At 51.2% G+C, this 17,026-nt stretch overlaps 1 protein-coding gene across 1 annotated transcript in view; it reads right to left on the bottom strand.

The window, feature by feature from the left end:
- Window positions 1-17,026, bottom strand: part of mybpc2a (myosin binding protein Ca) — a 111,700-nt gene that overhangs the window by 56,990 nt on the left and 37,684 nt on the right. The window contains exons 11-16 of the mRNA XM_078237271.1: window positions 16,590-16,759; window positions 14,169-14,301; window positions 13,393-13,517; window positions 10,833-10,938; window positions 5,081-5,247; window positions 1,988-2,153 (exon numbers count right to left, since the gene is read on the bottom strand). Coding sequence (XP_078093397.1) covers window positions 1,988-2,153; window positions 5,081-5,247; window positions 10,833-10,938; window positions 13,393-13,517; window positions 14,169-14,301; window positions 16,590-16,759 — 867 coding nt within the window. The remainder of the gene's footprint in view (window positions 1-1,987; window positions 2,154-5,080; window positions 5,248-10,832; window positions 10,939-13,392; window positions 13,518-14,168; window positions 14,302-16,589; window positions 16,760-17,026) is intronic.

Raw genomic sequence — 17,026 nt, 5'->3', positions numbered from 1 at the left:
CACTTTAGGAACATTTAAGCAGTTATTGGATAGGCACATGGAGCACACCAGGATGATAGGGAGTGGGATAGCTTGATCTTGGTTTCAGATAAAGCTCGGCACAACATTGTGGGCCGAAGGGCCTGTTCTGTGCTGTACTGTTCTATGTTCTATGTTCTATGTTCTAAGATTATGAAGGGTATAGGTAGGGTGAACAGTGGGAAGCTTTTTCCCAGGTCGGAGGTGACGATCATGAGGGGTCACGGGCTCAAGGTGAGAGGGGCAAAGTGTAACTCAGATATCAGAGGGACGTTTTTTACACAGAGGGTGGTGGGGGCCTGGAATGCGCTGCCAAGTAGGGTGGTGGAGGCAGGCACGCTGACATCGTTTAAGACTTACCTGGATAGTCATATGAGCAGCCTGGGAATGGAGGGATACAAACGATTGGTCTAGTTGGACCAAGGAGCGGCACAGGCTTGGGGGGCCGAAGGGCCTGTTTCCTGTGCTGTACTGTTCTTTGTTCTTTGTTCTTTGTTCCGTGGTCATCGGTAAATTCTTAATTCCAGATTTTTTTTCCATTGAATTCAAACTCCACCATCTGCCGTGGCGGGATTCGAACCCGGGTCCCCAGATCATTAGCTGAGTTTCTGGATTAATAGTCTAGCGGTAATACAACTAGGCCATCGGCTCCCCAATAATAACAATGCATGCCAGTGACAAGGCCACTGCCATTATCAAGTAGAATGCTCATTTTCAAAATAAGCTTCACCATCGCTCATTAAAACAAAATCCCGCGGATGAAACAGAAAGACAAAATGCTGGAAAATCTCAGCGGGTCTGGCAGCATCTGTGGAGAGAGAATAGAGCCAACGTTTCGAATCTGGATGACTCTGCATAAGAGGTGAAGAGAACTGGAAATAGGATGGGAGTTATACTATTGTTGGGGGGGGGTGTGGGGGAGCAGTTGGGGCTGGTTAGAGGGCCAAGGTGGAGGCGAGGGAGAGAGTGACAAAAATGTTATGGATAAGAATTATAGAATCCTACAGTGCAGAAAGAGGCCATTCGGCCCATCGAGTCCGCACCAACCACAATCCCACCCAGGCCCTATCCACATATCCCTACATATTTACCCACTAACCCCTCTAACCTATGCATCCCGGGACACTAAGGGGCAATTTAGAATGGCCAATCAACCAAGCCCGCACATCTTTGGACTGTGGGAGGAAACCTAAGCACCCAGAGGAAACCCACGCAGACGCGGGGAGAATATGCAAACTCCACACAGACAGCGACCCGAGCCGGGATTCGAACCCAAGTCCCTGGAGCTGTGAAGCAGCAGTGCTAACCACTGTGCTACCGTGCCGCCCAAAGACAAAGAGAATGTGAATGGTGGTGATCATGGCTGAGAAGGGTGCTAAAAGTGACCAAAAAGATATCAGAATGTGCAAATGGCAGAACAAAGCAATGTGACAAAGGATAATCTGATCAGCAGATGGGTGGCCCTGAGTCAGCCAGAGGGAGGAGGGAACGGTGGTAAGGGAAAAAGAAAGGTAGGAAACGGGATTTTGGAAAAAGGTGTTGGTAAAATGAATCAATGGAAGAAATAAAATTGGATAGATATTAAAACTGGGGGGAAGGTGGAGGAGTGAGGGCGGCACGGTGGCACAGTGGGTTAGCACTGCTGCCTCACAGCGCCAGGGACCCGGGTTCGATTCCTGGCTTGGATCACTGTCTGCGTAGAGTCTGCACGTTCTCCCCGTGTCTGCGTGGGTTTCCTCCCACATTCTGAAAGACGTGCTGGTTAGGTACATTGACCTGACTCGATGGGCCGAATGGTCTCTTTCGGTACTGTAGGGTTTCTATGATTTCTATGAACAGGCGCCGGAGTGTGGCGACTGGGGGATTTTCACAGTAACTTCATTGCGGTGTTAATGTAAGCCTTACTTGCGACACTAATAAATAAATGAACTGTTGCTGAATTTGAGTCCGGAAGGCTGTAAGAACCTACCTGCCGTTGTGGGTGATGTGGATGCGATTACTGGGAATGACTTCTACCCCGTTCTTCAGCCACTTTCCGGACACTTTGTCATCGGACACCTCACACCTGAAGACTGCCTGCTCCGAGGCCTTGAGGGTCAAGTCTGCAAAGCTCTGCAGCACCTGCAGGACCTTATCTGAAACACAAACACACACAGCTCAGTCTGACTGAGACAGCTAGGTCTCGATAAAACGAACAGCAATGCCATTTATTTCAGCTACGTCGAACCTCACAACTGAGCCCGGTTCAACCTCCATTCTCACTGCGGTCAATAATAACAGGAATAACACAGTGAAAGAAAGTAAAGTTTATTTATTAGTCAGAAGTAAGGCTTACATTAACACTGCAATGAAGTTACTCTGAGAATCCCCTAGTCGGCACACTCCGGGTAACACTGAGGGAGAATTTAGCACGGCCAATGCACCCTAACCAGCACCTCTTTTGGAGTGTGGGAGGAAACCGGAGCACCCGGAGGAAACCCACGCAGACACGGGGAGAACGTGCAGACTCCGCACAGACAGTGACCCAAGCCGGGAATCGAACCCGGGTCCTTGGCGCTGTGAGGCAGCAGTGCTAACCACTGTGCTGCCATGCGCCTGTTGGGGTACACCGAGGGAGAATTTGGCACGGCCAATGCACCTAACCAGCACGCCTTTCGGACTGCGGGAAGAACTGCGGGACCCAAGCCGGGAATCAAAATCAGGTCCCTGGCGCTCTGAGGCAGCAGTGCTAACCACCGTGCCAATCCCATAAAGGAAAAATTGAAGCACGTTCCAAAAATTGAAGGACATTTGTGGTGCGGTCACCGCTGCAATGTGGGAAAGGCGGCAGCCGATTTGTGCACAGCAAGATCCCACAAACAGGCATCGTGATCCTGACCTAGACTGTTTGTTCTTGTGATGATGAATGAGGTGCAAATTACTGGACTGGGGAGTAGCCCGCCCCACCTCGCCCCCCCAGCCATCCTTGAAATAGTGGCAAGAGGGGCAAGGGGTCTTCAGTTTAACATCTCATCTGAAAGGTGGCACCATCAATGTTGCGGCACACCCTCAGTGCTGCACTGGCGGCAGGTGGGTCCAGCGATTTCAATTTTTGTGCCCAGGTCCAGGGGTGGCACTATGACCCCACCATCTTGTGACTCAGAGGCCAGCGTGCTAACCATAGCTGCAGCTACCTGTGAGGGAGTTAAAGGGCTGGAATCCTGGGTGGGAGCACAGTGGGTTAGCGCTGCTGCCTCACAGCGCCAGGGACTCGGGTTCGATTCCCGGCTTGGGTCACTGTCTATGCGGAGTCTGCACGTTCTCCCCGTGGGTTTCCTCCGGGTGCTCCGGTTTCCTCCCACAGTCTGAAAGACGTGCTGGTCAGGGTGCATTGGCCGTGCTGAATTCTCCCTCAGTGTACCCGAACAGGCACCGGAGTGTGGCGACTGGGGGATTTTCACAGTAACTTCATTGCAGTGTTACTGTAAGCCTACTTGTGACTAATAAATAAACTTAAAACTTACATGTGAGAATAATAAATCATTTCATAAGAACATAAGAACTAGGAGCAGGAGTAGGCCATCTGGCCCCTCGAGCCTGCTCCGCCATTCAATAAGACCATGGCTGATCTTTTTGTGGACTCAGCTCCACTTACCCGCCCGCTCACTATAACCCTGAATGTCTTTACTGTTCAAAAATGTATCTATCCTTGCCTTAAAAACATTCAATGAGGTAGCCTCAACTGCTTCACTGGGCAGGGAATTCCACAGATTCACAACCCTTTGAGTGAAGAAGTCCCTCCTCAACTCAGTCCTAAATTTGCTTCCCCTTATTTTGAGGCCATGCCCCTTAATTCTAGTTTCACCCACCAGTGGAAACAACTTCCCTGCTTCTATCTTATCTATTCTCTTCATAATCTTATATGTTTCTATAAGATCTCCCTTCATTCTTCCGAATTCCAATGAGTATAGCCCCAGTCTACTCAGTCTCTCCTCATAAGCCAACCCTCTCAACTCCGGAGTCAACCTAGTGAATCTCCTCTGCACCCCCTCCAGTGCCAGTATATCTTTTCTCAAGTAAGGAGACCAAAACTGTACACAGTACTCCAGGTGTGGCCTCACCAGCACCTTATACAGCTGCAACATAATCTCACTGTTTTTAAACTCCATCCCTCTAGCAAAGAAGGATAAAATTCCATTTACCTTCTTAATTACCGGCTGCACCTGCAAACCAACTCCTTGAGATTCCTGCACAAGGACACCCAGGTCCCGCTGCACAGAAGCATGTTGCAATTTTTTATCAATTAAATAATAGTCCATTTTGGTGTTATTCCTACCAAAATGGATGACCTCACATTTACCAACATTGTACTCCATCTGCCAGACCCTCGCCCACTCACTTAGACTATCTATATCCCTTTGCAGATTTTCAGCGTCCTCTGCACACTTTGCTCTGCCACCCATCTTAGCGTCATCTGCGAATTTTGACACACTACATTTGGTCCCCAACTCCAAATCATCTTTGTAAATCATAAACAATTGCGGTCCCAACACTGATCCGAGGCACACCACTAGTCACTGATCGCCAACCAGAAAAACACCCATTTACCCCCACTCTTTGCTTTCTGTTAGTTAACCAATCCTCTATCCATGCTAATACATTAACCGTAACACCGTGCACCTTTATCTTATGTAGCAGTCTTTGGTGCGGCACCTTGTCAAATGTCTTCTGGAAATCCAGATACACCACATCCACAGGTTCCCCATTGTCCACTGCACATGTAATGTTCTCAAAGAATTCCACCAAATTAGTCAAACATGACCTGCCCTTTATGAACTTATGCTACGTCTTACCAATGGGACAATTTATATCCAGATGTCTCGCTATTTCTTCTTCGATGATATATTCAAGCATTTTCCCCACTACAGAAGTTGAGCTAACCGGCCTATAATTACCTGCCTTTTGTCTACCTCCTTTTTCAAACAGCGGTGTCACATTTTCAATTGATCTAAAACTGCCTCCAAGTTCTTCTGACTAAAATGAATGACTTATCCACATGGAAGGTCTCTGTTAGCTGACGTACCTTCCACAATCAAATCCGCTTCTGATTCTCCACCATTTGTCATGATTTTGTAACGCCCACTGTCCGCCTTGGTGGCATCGTTAATGATCAAAATCTGCTTCTTCCCGCTCTTCTTAAAGCGATACTTCAAGGAGTCCTCTCGAGTCAACTCCACCCCATCCTTGGACCTAAAATGGCAGGAAGGAAGGCAGAGGTCAGAGGTCAGAGTATTGTAACCCATTCCCTGCCCCCCTCCTTCCTCGCTCGTTGCGAGGCACATACCATTTCCCTGAAGCGCCTGATTCTGCCCCCCTCCCGAAAACTCTCCATCACCCCCTCCCTGCTCCTCAAAACCCATCTGATCTCTGAGCAACTGAAGCAACAAACCTCAGAGTTCACACAGCTACGGAGAGCCTTGGGATGTTATCCCACATCAAATCTTTGTATCCTCACTGGCTACAGGGGAGGTCTCAGAGGATTAGAGAATAGCCAATGTTGTTCCTTTGTTTAAGAAGGGTAGCAAGAATAATCCAGGTAATTACAGGCCGGTGAGCCTTACATCAGTGGTGGGGAAATTATTGGAGAGGAAATTATTGGAGAGGATTCTTCGAGACAGGATTTATTCCCACTTGGAAATAAGTGGACGTATTAGTGAGAGGCAACATGGTTTTGTGAAGGGGAGGTCGCGTCTCAGGAACTTGATCGAGCTTTTCGAGGAAGTGACGAAGGTGATTAATGAGGGTAGGGCAGTGGATGTTGTCTACATGGACTTTAGTAAGGCCTTTGACAAGGTCCCTCACGGCAGACTGGTGCAGAAGGTGAAGTCGCATGGGATCAGAGGTGAGCTGGCAAGGTGGATACAAAACTGGCTCGGTCAAAGAAGACAGAGGGTAGCAGTGGAAAGGTGCGTTTCTGAATGGAGGGCTGTGACAAGTGGTGTTCCTCAGGGATCAGTGCTGGGACCTTTGCTGTTTGTAATATATATAAATGATTTGGAGGAAAATGTAACTGGGTTGATGTGTAAGTTTGCGGATGACACAAAGGTTGGTGGATTTGCGGATAGCGATGAGGACCATCAGAGAATACAGCAGAATATAGATCAGTTGGAGACTTGGGCGGAGAGATGGCAGATGGAGTTTAATCTGGACAAATGTGAGGTAATGCATTTTGGAAGATCTAATACAGATAGGAAATATACAGTAAATGGCAGAACCCTTAAGAGTATTGATAGGCAAAGGGATCTGGGTGTACAGGCACACAGGTCACTGAAAATGGCAATGCAGGTGGAGAAGGTAGTCAAGAAGGCATACGGCATGCTTGACTTCATCGGCCGGGGTATTGAGTTTAAAAATTGGCAAGTCATGTTGACGCTTTATAGAACCTTAGTGAGGCCGCACTTGGAATATAGTGTTCAATTCTGGTCGCCACACTACCAGAAGGATGTGGAGGCTTTGGAGAGGGTACAGAAAAGATTTACCAGGATGTTGCCTGGTATGGAGGGCATTAGCTATGAGGAGAGGTTGGAGAAACTTGGTTTGTTCCCACTGGAGCGACGGAGGTTGAGGGGAGACCTGATAGAAATCTACAAGATTATGAGAGGCATGGACAGAGTGGATAGTCAGAAGCTATTTCCCAGGGTGGAAGAGTCAGTTACTAGGGGGCACAGGTTTAAGGTGCGAGGGGCAAGTTTTAAAAGAGATGTACGAGGCAGATTTTTTACACAGAGAGTGGTGGGTGCCTGGAACCCGTTGCCGGTGGAGGTAGTGGAAGCGGGTACGGTAGTGACTTTTAAGGGGCGTCTTGACAAGTACATGAATGAGATGGGAATAGAGGGATACGGTCCCCGGAAGCGTAGGGGGTTTTAGTTAAGTCGGGCAGCATGGTCGGTACAGGCTTGGAGGGCCGAAGGGCCTGTCCCTGTGCTGTACTTTGCTCTTTCTTTGTTCTTTGTTCAAAGGGCCAGTTGCAGTCGGGGTTCTTGGGTCATTATGGCATGGAAAAAGTCCTTTCGGCCCATTGAACCCCATACTGGCTAACTGTAGAGCTATCCAATACGTTCCATTCCTCCACTACGTTCCCCCACCGCACCCTGGCCCCCCAAGAGTCCTACAGGCTTATTCCCTTCAATTTTCCATCGCCCAACTCATGCAATGTAGAAAAGGACCTTCAGCCCCTTCGAGTCTGCACCAACTCCCAGGCCGTTACTCATCATGCACGGGGCGGCATGGTGGCAGAGTGGTTAGCACTGCTGCCTCACAGCGCCAGGGACCCCAGCCTTGGGTCACTGTCTGTGTGGAGTTTGCACGTTCTCCCCGTATCTGGGTGGGTTTCCATCGGGTGCTCCGGTTTCCTCCCACAGACTAAAGATGTGCAGGTTAGGTGGATTGGACATGTTAAATTGCCCCTTAGTATCCAAAGATGCGTAGGTTAGGTGGATTGGCCATGCTAAATTGCTCCTTAGTATCCAAAGATGTGCAGGTTAGGTGGATTGGCCATGCTAAATTCCCTCTTAGTATCCAAAGATGTGCAGGTTAGGTGGATTGGCCATGCTAAATTGCTCCTTAGTGTCCAAAGATGTGTAAGTTAGGTGGATTGGCCATGCTAAATTGTCCCTTAGTGTCCAAAGATGTGTAAGTTAGGTGGATTGGCCATGCTAAATTGCTCCTTAGTATCCAAAGATGTGCAGGTTAGGTGGATTGGCCGTGCTAAATTGCCCCTTAGTATCCACAGATGTGCAGGTTAGGTGGATTGGCCATGCTAAATTGCCCCTTAGTGTCCAAAGATGTGTAAGTTAGGTGGATTGGCCATGCTAAATTGCTCCTTAGTGTCCAAAGATGTGTAAGTTAGGTGGATTGGCCATGCTAAATTGCCCCTTAGTGTCCAAAGATGTGTAAGTTAGGTGGATTGGCCATGCTAAATTGTCCCTTAGTGTCCAAAGATGTGTAAGTTAGGTGGATTGGCCATGCTAAATTGCTCCTTAGTATCCAAAGATGTGCAGGTTAGGTGGATTGGCCGTGCTAAATTGCCCCTTAGTATCCACAGATGTGCAGGTTAGGTGGAATGGCCATGCTAAATTGTCCCTTAGTGTGCAAAGATGTGTAGGTTAGATGGATTGGCCATTCTAAATTGCCCCTTAGTATCCAAAGATGTGCAGGTTAGGTGGATTGGCCATGCTAAATTGCCCCTTACTGTCCAAAGATGTGTAAGTTAGGTGGATTGGCCATGCTAAATTGCCCCTTGGTGTCCAAAGATGCGTAGGTTAGGTGGATTGGCCATGCTAAATTGCCCCTTGGTGTCCAAAGATGCATAGGTTAGGTGTATTGGCCATGCTAAAATGCCCCTTAGTATCCAGAGAAGTGTGGGTTAGGGGGATTAGACAAGTAAATATGTGGGGTTAAGGTGATAGGGCAGTGGTGTGGGCCTGGATAAGATGCTCATTCGGAGAGTCGGTGCAGACTCGATGGGTCGAACAGCCTCCTTCTGCACTGTAGGGATTCCATGATGTAAAAATACTCTTCCTCGTATTCCGCCCCCTCTGCAGTGACAATGTTGGAAGTAAAGGTCCCTTTAAGAGTAAACCAGGCCATGCTTCAGAATGAGTTGAGAACAGGAGACACTCGTTGAATTCTGTGTTTAAGAGCGGGGATTCCTCCCCTCTCGGGTGTAGCTTCTGGATGGGGAGAGGATAAGGATGTTGCCGGGACTTGAGAAGCTGAGTTACAGAGAGAGATTGAATAGGTTGGGACTTTATTCCCTGGAGCGTAGAAGATTGAGGGGAGATTTGATAGAGGTGTATAAGATTTTGATGGGTATAGATAGAGTGAATGCAAGCAGGCTTTTTCCGCTGAGGCTAGGGGAGAAAAAAACCAGAGGGCATGGGTTAAGGGTGAAAGGAGAAAAGTTTAAAGGGAATATTAGGGGGGGCTTCTTCACGCAGAGAGTGGTGGGAGTGTGGAATGAGCTGCCGGATAAAGTGGTAAATGCGGGGTCACTTTTAACATTTAAGAAAAACTTGGACGGGTTCATGGATGAGAGGGGTATGGAGGGATATGGTCCAAGTGCAGGTCAGTGGGACTAGGCAAAAAATGGTTCGGCACAGACAAGAAGGGCCAAAAGGCCTGTTTCTGAGCTGTAATTTTCTATGGTTCTATGGTTCTATGGGATGAATGGAGTTAGGGTGGGATGGGCCTGGGAAAGATGTTCTGTCGGTGGGTTGGTGCAAATTCGATGGGTCGACTGGCTTCTTCTGCACTGTCGGTATTCTATGGTTCTAGGATGTCAATAGTGGGGGTTCAGTGATGATGATGCACCAAGATTGGTGGAGTAGTGGATGAGGTGGAGGGCTGTTGTAGGCTGCAAAGAGACATAGATAGGATGCAAAGCTGGGCTGAAAAATGGCAAATGGAGTTTAACCCTGATAAATGTGAGGTGATTCATTTTGGTAGGACTAATTTAAATGTGGATTACAGGGTCAAAGGCAGGGTTCTGAAGACTGTGGAGGAACAGAGAGATCTTGGGGTCCATATCCACAGATCTCTAAAGGTTGCCACTCAAGTGGATAGAGCTGTGAAGAAGGCCTATAGTGTGTTAGCTTTTATTAACAGGGGGTTGGAGTTTAAGAGCCGTGGGGTTATGCTGCAACTGTACAGGACCTTGGTGAGACCACATTTAGAATATTGTGTGCAGTTCTGGTCACCTCACTATAAGAAGGATGTGGAAGCGCTGGAAAGAGTGCAGAGGAGATTTACCAGGATGCTGCCTGGTTTGGAGGGTAGGTCTTATGAGGAAAGGTTGAGGGAGCTGTTCTCTCTGGAGTGGAGGAGGCTGAGGGGAGACTTAATAGAGGTTTATAAAATGATGAAGGGGATAGATAGAGTGAACGTTCAGAGACTATTTCCTCGGGTGGATGGAGCTATTACAAGGGGGCATAACTATAGGGTTTGTGGTGGGAGGTATAGGAAGGATATGAGAGGTAGGTTCTTTACGCAGAGTGTGGTTGGGGTGTGGAATGGACTGCCTGCAGTGATAGTGGAGTCAGACACTTTAGGAACATTTAAGCGGTTATTGGATAGGCACATGGAGCACACCAGGATGATAGGGAGTGGGATAGCTTGATCTTGGTTTCAGATAAAGCTCGGCACAACATCGAAGGGCCTGTTCTGTGCTGTACTGTTCTATGTTCTATGCACTTGAGCAGGGCCATGTACCCTGGCACCTTAGCCTCTCTGGAGGAAGGGGAGAAGACAAAGATATGGGCGGCACGGTGGCACAGTGGTTAGCACTGGTGCCTCACAGCGCCAGGGACCCGGGTTCGACTCCCGGCTCAGGTCACTGTCTGTGTGCAGCCTGCACGTTCTCCCCGTGTCTGCATGGGTTTCCTCCGGGTGCACCAGTTTCCTCTTACAGTCTGAAAGATGTGCTGGTTAGGTGATTGGCCATGCTGAATTCTCCCTCAGTGTACCCGAACAGGCACCGGGCGGCACAGTGACACAGTGGTTAGCACTGCTGCCTCACAGCGCCAGGGGCCTGGATTCGATTCCCGGCTTGGGTCACTGTCTGTGCGGAGTTTGCACGTTCTCCCCGTGTCTGCGTGGGTTTCCTCCGGGTGCTCCGGTTTCCTCCCACAGTCCGAAAGACGTGCTGGTTAGGGTGCATTGACCCGAACAGGCGCCGGAGTGTGGCGACTAGGAGAATTTCACAGTAACTTCATTGCAGTGTTAATGTAAGCCTTACTTGTGACACTACTAAATAAACTTTAAAAAAATGTTCTCACCAGACCGCAACTGCTCCTTCCTCTGAGACCTCGCAATCGAACTCAACCCGGTCATCCACAAATACGTGTTGGTCATCTAGGGGTACGGTGATGGTCACAGGGGGTTCTGGGGAAAGGAAGGGACAGTTTAACATTGACAGTGGGGAGGGGAGGGGGTAAAGAGGTTTTCCTGAGCACTTGCACTGGGAGATGGGGAGGGAGTTGGATTTGTCTTTGAGGGGAATGGACAGAGTTTTGTTTTAAATTAATCCGTGGGACATGGGCGTCGCTGGCTGGGCCAGCATTTATTGCCCATCCCTAGTTGCCCTCAGAGGGTAGTTGAGAGTCAACCACATTGCTGTGGCTCTGGAGTCACATGTAGGCCAGACCGGGTAAGGACGGCAGATTTCCTTCCCTAAAGGACATTAGTGACCCAGATGGGTTTTTTCCGACAATGGTTTCATGGTCATCAGTAGATTCTTAATTCCAGATTTTTTTTTATTGAAATCAAATTCCACCATCTGCCGTGGCGGGATTCGAACCCGGGTCCCCCGGAACGTTAGCTGAGTTTCTGGATAATACCACTAGGCCATCGCCTCCCCAGAGTGGATAGTCAGAAGCTTTTTCCCAGGGTGGAAGAGTCAATTACTAGGGGGTAATAGGTTTAAGCGCCACACAGACAGTGACCCGAGCCGGGAGTCGAACCTGGGTCCCTGGCGCTGTGAGGCGATTGAGACTTGATTAGTTGTAAGTATTCGCATTCCAACCATTATTCATGTAAATTGAGTCTGTGTCTTTATATGCCCTGTTTGTGAACAGAATTCCCACTCACATGAAGAAGGGGCTTGGAGCTCCGAAAGCTTGTGTGGCTTTTGCTACCAAATAAACCTGTTGGACTTTAACCTGGTGTTGTTAAACTTCTTACTGTGAGGCACCAGTGCTAACCACTGTGCCACCGTGCCGGGGCGAGGTTTAAAGGAGATGTACGAGGCAAGTCTTTTTACACAGAGGGTGGTGGGTGCCTGGATCTCGCTGCCGGGGGAGGTAGTGGAAGCGGATATGATAGTGACTTTTAAGGGGCGTCTGGAAAAATACATGAATAGGATGGGAATCAAGGGATATGGTCCCAGGAAGGGTCGGGGGTTTTAGTTCAGTCGGGCAGCATGGTCGGTGCAGGTTTGGAGGGCCGAAGGGCCTGTTCCTGTGCTGTAATTTTCTTTGCTCTTTGTTCTTAACATAGCAAAAGCCTCAAAGTATCGGAGCAATATTCGGCAGAGATGTTGTCCACGGGAATCGGAGTGGGCAAGGGGCGGAGAATGGGAAGATCCGTTGACCTCGGGTGGGATTTTACAGTTTCTGGACGGGCAACGCCGTAAAGCCCCGCCCATTGGGTCAGGTGACCAAAAGCCTGATCACAGAGGGAGATCTTTTTTAAATTTCAATCATGGGATCTGGGCGTCATTGGCTGGGCCAGCGTCTATTGCCTATCCCTTGTCGCCCTTGAACTGAGTGGCTTTGTGAGGGCCATTTCACAGGGCAGTTGAAGGGACACTTTAAACCATTGACAGGGCAAATTATTGAGGGAGGCCACTCAGCCCACCTTGTCTGGACTAGCTCTCCGTCAGAGCAACATAGCTAATCCCCACTCCACCGTATCTTGAATTAGGAGCAGAAGGAGGCAAATTCAGCCTCTCGAGCCTGCTCCGCCATTCAATCAGATCATGGCTGATCTCTCCCTGGTCTCCAATCCACCTGTTCCCCAAATCCCTCTTTTCCTTTTCTTATCGAGTCATAGAGGCTTCCAGCATGGAAACAGGCCCTTCGGCCCAACTTGTCCATGCCGCCCTTTTTCTTGACCACTAAGCTAGTCCCAATTGCCCGCATTTGGCCCATATCCCTCTATCTTACCCATGTAACTGTCTAAACGCTTTTTAAAAGACAAAATTGTACCCGCCTCTACTACTACCTCTGGCAGCTTGTTCCAGTCACTCACCACCCTCGGTGTGAAAGAATTCCCCCTCTGGACCCTTTTGTATCTCTCCCCTCTCACCTTAAACCTATGCCCTCTAGTTTTAGACTCCCCTACCTTTGGGAAAAGATATTGACTATCTAGCTGATCTGTGCCCCTCATTATTTTATAGACCTCTATAAGGTCACCCCTCAGCCTCCTACGCTCCAGAGAAAAAAGTCCCAGTCTATCCAGCCTCTCCTTATACCTCAAACTTTTCTCATGAGAAATATGAAGCAGCAGAACAGAGAGAGAAAAAGAGATGAAGGCTGGAACTTTATCGTCCCGCCTGCTACGGGAATGGGAGCGGGCGAGGGGCGGACAACGGGAAGGTCCGTTGACCTCGGGCGGGATTTTACGGTTTGGGGACGAGCGAGGCTATAAAATCCTGCCCTAAGTTTCAGGGAGCGAATCCCTGTGCTTAGGATCAGTGCCCACTGAGAACATAGCGGCCAGTGCTGCTGCGATCAACGTAGGAGGATTCTCATGAGGCTGTGAGTGATGGAGAGCAGGGGGGTTACAGTCAGGGATGGGGCAGGAGGCTAGAGAAACGCAGTGAGGGCACACACTCACCCCTGACGAAGAGGTCCGCGTTACATTTATCGTCACCACAGATACACTCGTATTCCGCGTCATCTGCCAGCGAACAGTTCTTGATGGTCAGCACCCTCTTTAGCCCAATCACCTCAAAGATGTACCTGCCACGGACAGAAAACGAGGTGTTGAGAAAACACGCAAAGCAGAGGGGGGTTGGGGGGGTGGGGGGGGGGTGGGGGGGGGGGGGGGGGGGAGCGTCTCCTTGAACAGCCAGAGCGGGAAGGGTTAGATTAAACTGGCACGTCATTGGATGGAGTCGGGTGACACGGTGGCACAGTGGTTCGCACTGCTGCCTCACAGCGCCAGGGACCCGGATTCGATTCCCGGCTTGGGGTCACTGTCTGTGCAGTGTCTGCATGTTCTCCCCGTGTCTGCGTGGGTTTCCTCCGGGCGCTCCGGTTTTCTCCCACACTCCAAAGATGTGCAGGTTAAATGTATTGGCCATGCTAAATTGGCCCTTAGTGTCAGGGGGACTAGCTAGGGTAAATGCATGGGGTTATGGGGTCACGGGGATAGGGCCTGGGTGGGATTGTGGTCGGTGCAGACTTGATGGACCGAATGGCCTCCTTCTGCACTGCAGGGAAATCTATGGATTCTTTCCATCTAACGCTAATCAGTGGGAATAGATATCACCCGTGTCACAGTAGTCAGGACAGGAATGAACAGGAAGCATCAAACCCTTCACAATGTTTTCCTCCTTAATCATTACTATTGTCAGCGCAAAAAAATATAGATTTGCCTTGCAGACGTACCGACCACTGGGTCTGATCGCCTTCCCGTTCTTCAGCCATTTTACCTCCAGATTGGGTGTTGCCAACTCAACAAACATCCGAATTTTGTTTCCTTTGTCCACCTGGTAGGCGGACTCCAACCTTTTTCCAAATGCTGGGCAACGCCAACGAAAGGAAAAAATGAGAAGAGTACAGCGATAAACATAACTTTTAGTCAGCTAAAGTGAACACACACCACCTGGGCTCAAGAGAACAGTTCATTTCCAATTCTTGCTGTCAAGACAGGTCCAAAAAGAACGTGACTTGAGTTTCCCATCAAGGCCCGAAAGGTCGATTTTGATTTTTGAGGTCCGACGGGTGGGAGTGAGGTTCCCCCCTCCCTCCCTCCCTCCCCCCCTCCCTCCCTCCCTCCCCCCCTCCCTCCCTCCCTCCCCCCCTCCCTCCCTCCCTCCCTCCCTCCCTCCCTCATGCACCTCCCCCACCGCCATCTTGAGACACAAGGCCTTACTTAAACCTGGCAGCTAAGCCCGGGGAGTCGCGGAGGGCTTGGGTGCGGAGGCGAACGGTGGTGTGGGAGGGGGAATGCTGGGGCGTTTAACCTTTGGCCAGATCCTGTTGGCACCGTCGCCCAGGGAAGGCGGCAGAGTGGGCGCGGTTCTGACCTAAAATGGCCAGTCGGAATCCCAGTTACCTTACGACCCAATCAATGGGGGCTGGTGGCCAGAATGAGGCTTTGGACACCTGGCAGGCGGTCAACTTATAAAATAGCAGGTGCCACAGTATCAATGTTCTAGATATGAAGGGCTGAATGGTCTCCTTCTACACCGTAACAGTCCTGAGATTCTGATTCAATTTTGAGGCCACTAATGTCCAGTTCACACCAGGCAATGGACAAATGGAGTCCTGTGTGTCCATGAATACCTTTGTGTGTGTGCGTGCGTGCGTGCGTGCGTGCGTGCGTGCGTGCGCGTGCGCGCGTGCGTGTGTGTGTGTGTGCGTGCGCGCGCGCGTGCGTGTGTGTGTGTGTGCGTGCGTGTGTGCGTGTGTGCGTGCGTGTGTACGTGCGTGTGTGTGCGTGCGTGTGTGTGCGTGTGCGTGCGTGCGTGTGCGTGCGTGTGCGTGTGTGTGCGTGCGTGTGCGTGCGTGTGCGTGTGTGCATGTGTGTGCGTGCGTGTGCGTGCGTGCGTGCGTGCGTGCGTGCGTGCGTGTGTGCGTGCGTGTGCGTGCGTGCGTGCGTGTGTGTGGCGGCCCACCTTCCCATTCTAGCTCCCCCCCATTCTCTCCCCTCCCCTCCCCCTCCTCACCGGTTTCTCCAGTCCCCTAACCCTCAGTGGCTCCTCCCCTTCCTGCATCAACACCCCGCCCCCGAACCCTCTCAACCCCCTCACACCAGACCCTCACCCCCACCAAACCCCCTCGCACCCCTCCCTTACTGCGCTGCCCTCAGTCTCCCTCCTCCCCCACCCTCACCAACCCACCCCCCCGTCACCAATTCCTCCTTCCATCTCACCACACACCTGGCCCTCACCCCCCACAACCCCCTCATGCCCCTCGCTCACTGCCCCACCCCAGCCTCCCTCCTCCCCACTCCACATCAGTCCCTCACCCCCCACCACCCCCTCATGCCCCTCGCTCACCGCCCCACCCCTTCCGCGGCCACCTTCCTCCCTCCCACCACCCACCTCCCCCCACCACCCTTATTGGCCCCCTCCCCCACCCTCACCAAAACCCCCTCTCCCACCCCACACCAGGCGTCCCTCACCTCCACCAACAACCCCCCCCCCCCCCCCCCCCCCCCCCCCCCCACCCCCCACCCCAGCCGCAAAACCCTCCCCATCACACCTCTTCCCCACCCCGTCCCTCCACCCTTACTGGCCTCCATCCCCACCGATTCCACCCCCCCCCCCCTCCATCACCAAACCCCCTCCCCCCATACCAGGCCCCCCACAATCCCACCAACCCCCCACACCCACCCCCCCGTGGCACCTCCCACATCACACCTCTTCCCCACTTGCTCACCCCGTCCCACCGCCCTTACTGACCTCCATTCCCACCGACCACCCCCCCCATCACCAAACACCCTCCCCCCCATATCAGGCCCCCCCTCAATCCCACCAACGCCCCACCCCACCCCCCTCCCCAACGTGGCACCATCACACCTCTTCCCCCCTCCCCTCCCCCATCACACCTCTTCCCCCCTCCCCTCCCCCATCACACCTCTTCCCCCCTCCCCTCCCCCATCACACCTCTTCCCCCCTCCACTCCCCCATCACACCTCTTCCCCCCTCCACTCCCCCATCACACCTCTTCCCCCCTCCACTCCCCCATCACACATCTCCCCCCCTCCCCTCCCCCATCAAACCTCTTCTCCACAGCCCCCCCCCTCCCCCGGCCACTAACCCCGTCTCCCCTCCTCAGGTTGGTGGTCGATGATTCACTCACATTCACTCTTCTTTTCCACTCTCTTTTTCTTCTTCAATCTCTTCAGCATCCCCCGCAGGTCGGTGATCCCGTACTCAAACGCAATCTTCTCATAGTCGCAGGGCTTTGCACTCTTCAGGATTTCCCAGACGTCAACATCCTCCTGCGGAGGTGCTTCAGCTTTGACCTCCCTGTTTCAGACACGACACAAACTGGTTGAAGTCAAACCTTCTCCGTTTCCTCCAATAAGGTTTATTCATGAGTGTGACAAGTAGGCTAACATTTTTAATTTGATTTGATTTATTATTGTCACATGTTATCAGTATACAGTGAAAAGTATTGTTTCTTGCGCGCTGTACAGACAAAAGGCGACAGGGTGACACAGCGGTTAACACTGCTGCCCCACAGCGCCAGGGACTCAGGTTCGATTCCCAGCTTGGGTCACTGCCTGTGCGGGA

This window comes from Mustelus asterias, chromosome 21, assembly GCF_964213995.1.
Source record: "Mustelus asterias chromosome 21, sMusAst1.hap1.1, whole genome shotgun sequence".
NCBI classification, from domain to species: domain Eukaryota; kingdom Metazoa; phylum Chordata; class Chondrichthyes; order Carcharhiniformes; family Triakidae; genus Mustelus; species Mustelus asterias.
The sequence above is the reverse complement of the archived record's forward strand: the minus strand, read 5'-3'. Positions and strand labels throughout refer to the sequence as shown.